This window comes from Euphorbia lathyris, chromosome 7, assembly GCF_963576675.1.
Source record: "Euphorbia lathyris chromosome 7, ddEupLath1.1, whole genome shotgun sequence".
Taxonomy (NCBI): domain Eukaryota; kingdom Viridiplantae; phylum Streptophyta; class Magnoliopsida; order Malpighiales; family Euphorbiaceae; genus Euphorbia; species Euphorbia lathyris.
In genome coordinates this window covers 70,446,628-70,454,857 of record NC_088916.1, presented here as the reverse complement: position 1 = coordinate 70,454,857, position 8,230 = coordinate 70,446,628, and the positions used below count along the sequence as shown (strand labels likewise).

Genomic DNA, 8,230 nt, shown 5'->3' with positions numbered 1-8,230 from the left:
CTAATTTCTTATTCGAGAACCCTAACTCTCTTGTGTGCGATAGTTGCGGTTCTCAGCTCCACAAAAACCAAACTCTGTTTCAGTTCACTTCCAGACCTAATCCTTCTCTTCTCCTAGCCGTTCCATTCAAACCAGAGACTACCCATGGCGTGGAAGAAGTTCTAGGTCTGCAGGAAGAAGAAAAGATTCTCTCTTCAAATGGATTTGTGCTAGGTAAGTATTTATAATCGTTTAGTTTCTTTTATATGGCTTAGTTTCTTTTATAATCACTTATTTATAATCGATTTGTGCTATGGTTTTTGTTTTTTAATCCCTTCTTCCTCTTTTCATCTGCCCCTCTCTCTGTGTTTGCTTATATGTTGGTGCCAATCTATTTTTTTAGAGTGAAATTAGGTTTTTAAAAGTCCTATCCGTCAGTAGCTTAAGTAACAATTAGTCGTGCTTGCCACAATAACAGAAGTAAGGTTGAATTAATATCAAGTTAAGTACACATTGAAAATTCTGTATAAATATCTTGTATATCACGAAGCCACAGCACCAAAAGATAAAAAAAAGTCATTAATCAACCTCAAGAAAATAAACAAATAGAGAAAGAAAGAAGGAAAACAAAATAAAGAAAAAGGAATTATGTATATAAGTAGTAATTACCAACATCCACTTGTCTTGATAGTTCAAAGGAATCAGATTGACCCAACTTCTGCCTTTTTGCTGATGCCTCACCTAAGACATTCCCATATCTGCTTCATATTCATCTTCCTCATCTTCACCCAACTTAACTGCAGGGCCCACAATCTTTGACTTCTGCTTCAAGCTGAATCAAGTTTTCCACTGGAAGGAGTCTGTGGTGTCTTCATTGAATTATTAGACTTGAATTGCATACTCATTTTACCAGTGGTAGGTCTAGAAGTTGGGTCCCTGATAAAACTGTTTTGGGTTTAGAATCTTTCCCTACAGAACTTTTACCTTCTCCTGGCCATTCTCCTTCTCTTGCTGGAGTTGTTTAAACCTCTCCATGAATGAACCACCATTAACAAAAAGACTAGAAGGTGCATTTTCATCCATTGCCAAAGAGTCAAATATATGCAGGACGTCTACAGGAACCCACTGTTTGACAAATAAGCTTCCAAGCAATTTAGATATATATGTTTATCTTTAGGGCTGATTTTTTTATACTCAACTTGTGGTTTTCTTCATATAGCAGCAGTGATCATATAGGAGGGTTCGCTTCTCTTTAAGGATTTTCTTTTCTAAATCTAATATGAAAAGGTAAGTCTTATCCAGGATTCTTTATTCCTTATATAAAGGTCACATGGCCTCCAAGGTACTATCAACTTGAATGAGGTTGTTATATTATCCTTACAAGTTCATGTCTTGAGTTTTGGATTTATTTGTTTTTTGGGATTTGTCAGTGGATTTATTTGTTCTTGTTTTACATGTTTCAAATTTAATATGTTTTGTGATTTGGTGGATGTTTGGTTCAGGTGTAAGAACTTCGTGGGCTCAAATGCTTTAAATGATTGTCCTGATTTGGTGAATGCAGAGAGTGAAATCTTTGGTTTAATTGTCTGGACAGCTGTGCTTTAGTTGCTGCTTCTCTTCATCTGCTTCCATACTATGGTTGGGCTATTGCTTTAATTTCTACAAAGGTAGTGTTAAACTCTAAGCCATTACTCTTTCAACAGATTGTAGACCTTTTGTGGTGATCTGGAATATACTTTGTTGTCAGTTTGTAGGAATCCTTGTTTCTTGACTACTTGTCCTAGTTATCTTATGGTCTTGAAAATTATATCAGTAGAGGTGGAGTCAAACTGTTTGACTGCATTTTCGAGGCTGATTGGTCTTGAAAAGGGCTATTCGTTTTTTGATCTAATTCTGATACTGTGGTTGGCTTATAGTTTAGCAAGGATCGATGGATGGGTAGAGACTCCACTAATGAGGAACTTTTCTTTGTCGAGTCACCTCACACTATCCCTATCCATACTTGCTTGTGTAATTGTTCATGTTGTTTCTATTGCTTATGACTTGGAGTTCCACTCACCTGGACCTTATCAGATGGCAATTGAATTCCTTTATATTAAAAATGTTTTCCTAACATAGGAAATGATTTGGGAAATGAAATGAATTGAATTCTAGCAAGGAAATTGCCAATGTGTGTGTATGTGTGTAGACATATATAGGCAGCATTGACAGGAAAGAAAATAAAAGAGCTTATTAATGCTGACATTAAGTAGTGAAAACACAATAGACATGATAGGAGTTCTGAAGAAAAATATATTTTATCTCAATCAATCCTTTCATATAGCGAGTGCTTCACATCATGAGGAGGACACATACCCTGTTTCTCTACATAATATGACGCTTGATCGAACTCCATTCACTATCAATACCCTGATTATCAAATTCAGATTTTTTCCTTTCGAGTTGTAATGTTCCTCATTTATTTTGGATATTTGAGTGAAATGGTACCTCTTTTTTTTCTTAAATGTGATATTAATAAATTTTAAAATGAATTTTTGATTTATAATTCCCTTCAAATTTCTAATGGTTTTCAAAGCAATAAAACTTTACATAGGTTGTGTGAGGTTGGGAGAATATACTACATCAGACAAGTTAAACCATCGTTACTCCAGTCAATCCATGCAACAAAATGTAATGTAATCTAGGATTTATTGTGAAATAGGATTACTTTTGCAGGCCCTAAGTTGCTTTACATATATGTCTTAATTTAACTCTTCAAGACAGCAGCTTGTCAATCTCAGATTTTTTTGTACTAAACATGAATTCAAAATGTAAATGCAGCACTTGAATTGTTAGCGCATCATAAGATTTAAGTGTTCCTTTTTGATTGACAGATTTTTATCTCCCCTGTAACTGTGTTTAATATTGTCTCATTTTGCTATGGATATTGTTTGTAGTTCTCCGACTGCTAGAATATATATTGTACTTTATCTCTCTCTCTCTTAATGTGCAAAATGAACATAAATGTGGTGTGTCTAATAACCTTGTTACATTTCAAAAATTGGCATTACCAGCTATATGTATTAGGCATCTAAAGATAATATTAAGAGTTGGCAATTTTACTATTGCTGTCACAAAGTTTTTCCTGTTGGCAATCCTACAATACTATTGTTTACTAAATACCTTGATGATCAATGGTAATTGTGCAATCTCTCACATTAGGGATAAGGTACCAAAATAGGCCTGAGGTTTTTGGGAAAGTACCGATTTAGACTCAACGTTCAAAATAGCACCAATTTAGGCTTAAGGTTTACAAGATAATATCAATTTAGGCTTAAGGTTTACAAGATAATATCAATTTAGGCTTAACGTTTATAATATAGCATCAATTTAGGCATCACATACAAAATAGCATCAATATAGACTTAACGTTTACAAAACAATACGAATTTAAGCTTAAATTGGATATATTTTGTAACCGTTAAGCTTAAATTCGTATTATTTTGTAAACGTTAAGCCTATATTGGTGCTATTTTGTACGTGAAGCCTAAATTGATGCTATATTGTAAATGTGAAACCTAAATTGATATTATATTGTAAACGTTAAGCCTATATTGATGCTATTTTGAACGTTTAGCCTAAATTGGTACTTCCCCAAAAACCTTAGGCCTATTTTAAAATTATGTGTTACCTTAAAAATATGATTTCCCTTAATGATCAATGTTAATTGTGCAATCTGTTTTACCATAACAAATCTATGTTACCTTGAAAATATATTTTACCTTAATGATCAATGGTGATTGTATAATCTGTTTTACTATAAAAAATTTGTGTTACCTTAAATATATATTTACCTTATTGATCAATGCGAAAGATGAACACAATGCCTCCTTGGTGCCCTAGAGATGTATGGGATGCTTGGTGGCGTGTATGGGACTCGGCTGCTTTTAAGAGAATAAGTGAGCAAGCCAAGAAAATAAGGCTTGGAAAAGATGGAGTAGCAAAAGGTACTCATACTGTAGGTTCGGTATCTCATGCAAAAACTGCGCAACAACTTGTAAGTAGATTTGGGCCTTATCCTGTTGTGTAAAAGAATTTGATGTGTTAGAGTTTCTACCGTGTTAAGGTCTCTGCTTTGTGAATTGATACTAATCAATATTTTCTTTAGGAAAAAGAGATAGGTAAGCCCTTGAATCCAGATCAGTTCTTCTTGTGGGCACACACAAAAGATCACGACGGAGTTACATTCGTTAACGATCGCTGTAGAAAAACCCAAGTAGTTATATACATCTATTTATATATGTTAATATATAAGTTATTTACATGCATTTAAGGTAGTTGTGTTTGTCGTCTGAAACGTAAGTTGTTGCAAGTTTTTTAGCTCTGTATTATGATTGATTCTCATTGAGAATTATAATCCAACTGAAGATTAGTATAAAGGAGGGAAATTGCATCTTGGTCCCTGAAACTATATGAGAATTACATTTAAGGAACTGCAGCATCAGAAAACCTCTTTTATTGTATAGAAAGTATCTAAGAAGAAAGAATGATTGGTAATATCATCTTCAATCATTGTTGGGTTTGTTGGAATATGCATTACATAAACTAGGTATTCATCCATGGTTTGGTTATTTGGTGTTTGATGTGTTTGATAAATTGGGTAGTAAAATGAGACCAAGTGAGGGTGAGGGTGAGGGTGAGGGTGAAGCTTGGGGATATAATGTGTATGTGTGCATATATTGCTGCTGATCATACTGTCCCTATATATATTACTTCTTATGTACCTATTGTTCAATATTTATAGTGGGTGTATGCCACTTATGATGGTCTGCCATTTTTCATTTATGCATCTATATGTAGCTCAACATATATATCCAGACCATTTACATTTTGAGGACCCACACCACTCAAGTAATTATAATCACCCAATTTATGTGGGATTGGTATTTTTTTTATGTCAAATGATGGCTATAACTATAATAGCAACCTAGCCTAGCCTAGCCTAGATACCATATGAAACTTCAGCAGTGTGAAGACTCATATATGCATATGAGACTTTTCTTTGATTTTAGTCCTATGCTAAAAGGAGCCTTTAAACTTCTCTTTTCTATTATTTACTAGGATTCATTTATATTTATTGAATCCTGAAATGGATAAAATCACTTCTCATTCCTTACTATTTATCCTTTTATTATTTTACTTTATTTTGTGGTTTCAGGATTAATTGATCCATGGATTTAGAATCTTTGTTTAAGGTTCCTCATATTATGGAACTTGATTATGGAGGCAGTAGACTAACTTCTATTATTGAGTACAATTATAATAGAACATGTTACCATTTATTTGTTTATTTTCCTTTTCATTCAGAGTCTTTGTATCCTAGTAGCCATCAATATCATGCTGCATTTTTCAGCAACATCTTATTGCCTTGTGCTGTTTTTAATTATCAAACTAAATGCAACATGTTTCTAATCTTCATTGGTTTTGTTTATTGTAGGAAGCTTATGAAAATCTTACCCAAGTTGAAGTTGAACAGACTACTGAGCAACTTGTTGGTTCTATTGATGAACTACGTGCGTTCTACGAGGCAGCTGGCGGGGTAAATAAGGATGGGGAAATTTTTGGACTAGGTTCAGCTGCTTCCCAGTATTATCTCACGTCCTAGAAATTCAAGAGCATCATCTTCTTCAAGTTTTGTTGGTGCATCTAATTTAGGTGACAATACTGAACTTCATGAAATAAGAGCCAGACTTGAGACCGTACAGGAGCGTCTTAATGACTTCAATGATGAAAGGAGCGGTTTGATAACACATCTAGAGCAAGTAAATGAACGTCAAGATCGATTAGTTGAAGGTATACACTTGCTTGCTAATGCAAGTGATATGAGACATCTACAGGAGAAAATGACAAATATAGAGACACAAATGGGCCCAGCTATTAGCCAAATTCAGATTGCTATCACTGGACGAGTGTACGGAGGTTAGAGTGTAGCCCTAACTTGGGTTAATCTAGGTGTTGGACTATGGTATATCTTTTGACTTTACTTATTTTTTTGGTTCGTAAGGGTATCCACCGCTGGCATAACTATTCTTTTGACTTAACTTATTAGGTTAACCATAGCGGTGTTAGAGCATTCTAGCTATATATTTTGTCTTCAGCTTATTTAGGCTAATCTATAACATTTTGATATTTATGTATTTTGACTACATTATCACATATTTATTTATAAATATGAAGTTCTAATTTCATGAATACTATTAATTGGATTTATTGAGAAGTTCGCTTGCAATTATGGTTGTAATTATAAAATAAAATAACATAAAATAATTTTTCATTAATTGCCGACGAAATATATTAGTGCAGTCCGTATGGAAATCTGACGAAAGAAAGTATCCAAAATTTTACCGATGAAAATTCTATTGGAATTCGTCGGTAAAAGATATGTGGTGCATGGTGCTTCTTTGCCAGTTAGCAACCAGATTCGGTCGCAAAAACAGGATGCAGAATTTACAACCGCAGTTTGCAACCAATAATGAAAATAACAGGTTGGTGATGTTACCAACAAGCTACTTAGCGACCGAAGTGATTCGGTTGCTAAATGGTAGATTTCGGTTGCTAAACTGCATTAACAACCGAATTAGCAACCGAAAATTCGGTTGCTAACTCGCTGTTTTCTTGTAGTGTTAGACAAACTTCCATTTTTTTTTGTGATCTTTCAAGTGTTCTTTGTTAATAGAACAAAACTTTATCAATCAATTTAATTGTTAGGAGACTTTGAGTTGCTCGATATTTAGCACTCAGAGGTAGATAATATTGAGTATAAGTTTATAGAGAACAGTACTCTATAACCGTTCGCTGACTATTTTAAGGGGTTTGTGCTCTACCCAAAAGAGCTCAGTAGTGGATTAAAGCTCGAAAAGGAATTTCAGGGACTGGATGTAGGTAGGAGGCCGAACCAGGATAAAGCTGCTGAGTATCATTTTCTATCCCTTATCTCTTTTATATGCTTGCTTTTATTTTGGCCAAGTAAACGCTTAACTTAAGTATACTGAGTTGTGTGATCTGGTGCTGAGTTCAGGAATAGACTTCTAAGTGTTATTTCCTCAATCAACGTTAGAAACAACTTCAGTTGTTGACCAACTAAAGCTGCCTCTGACCACACTCAATATCATCGTGCTATTAATCTAAGTGAAAAATTATAACTCACAACGGTAACAAGTCAGCCTCAACACTTAAATTTTTTAAATAGTTCCTTTAACTCCCCCCCTTTAGGAACTTATTCTCATATCACAAGGGGCCAACATTGTACACTCTCCCAACTCTTTCTTGATTCACTCTCATCTTCTTCTCACTCATTGCATTCCCCTATTTTTGCGCCCATCACTCGCCACTTTTTCCTTTATTTAGGGGCTTATGGGTAGTGGGTGGTGGTTAACTTTTTGCACATGTTTAAAACATGTGCCAGTCTTCAGGAACGAGTCGTTGGCTCGTTAAGATGTCTCGATGTCCTAAGCTTTGCAATCACGAATGAATTGGCTCTGGTTGTCTATTCCACGCGTTGTGTGAGCTTAGTCACACGTTGTGTGGCTCCTTTATTCACAACGTTAAATTATCATTTCGTGTGTCACACGACGTGTGAATTAAAGTTTTGGCACGATAGAGACTTTAGATCGAACTCACATATTATATGACTTAGCTTATAAGTTGTGTGGGTTCATTTGCAAAAATTGTCCATAGAATACCTACAGCTCACACGATGTGTGAGTTTAGTCACATGACATGTGAGTTGTAATTTCTCGAACTTTATATTAAATTTATTGTATGCTTTTATTTAAATAAATTTTATTTTATTGGCTAACATTTACAAATGTTAGAGTTATAACACCTAACTTAAAATTGTACCATTTCTGACGTAAGAATTAATATTACTCTTGACTGTCAACTTTAATGGCATTCTTGTATTTTATCTATTTCTTATCTATGGTATAAAAAAAAACTTTATTCTTAACCCAATTGGAGAGTTTTTGTAAATCTCTTTAAATTTAACTTGATCTTTGTTGATTTAGGGTTTAAATCATCACTTTTCTATCTCTCAATCCCTCTCCACATTAAATTTTTTTTGTTACGATATCAAGAAACTGTTTAATTTTTGTTAACTTGATAGATTAACATAATAGTCGTGTAAGACTTCCTAAATCAAGCTTCTTGATACATGATTAATATCTATGTGGATAATTAATGGCCGGTGATATGAAATCGTGGTTGATCTGAT

General features: G+C 34.2%; 1 protein-coding gene across 5 annotated transcripts; it reads left to right on the top strand.

Moving 5' to 3' along the window:
- Positions 1 to 6,204, top strand: LOC136235722 (uncharacterized). 5 transcript variants are annotated; one of them, XM_066025618.1, is made up of 5 exons: positions 1 to 213; positions 1,202 to 1,266; positions 1,482 to 1,646; positions 3,833 to 4,015; positions 5,456 to 6,204. In XM_066025618.1, exons 4-5 carry the CDS (start codon positions 3,833 to 3,835, stop codon positions 5,621 to 5,623), a joined length of 351 nt encoding a protein of 116 aa, XP_065881690.1. In that variant the 5' UTR covers positions 1 to 213; positions 1,202 to 1,266; positions 1,482 to 1,646; the 3' UTR covers positions 5,624 to 6,204. The 5 variants fall into 5 exon arrangements, 4 of the variants coding, with proteins under 4 accessions (XP_065881690.1, XP_065881689.1, XP_065881691.1 ...); XM_066025617.1 differs by having other exon boundaries at positions 1,199 to 1,266; XR_010691913.1 differs by lacking the exon at positions 1,202 to 1,266 and having other exon boundaries at positions 3,862 to 4,015.
- The last annotated feature ends 2,026 nt before the right edge of the window (positions 6,205 to 8,230 follow it).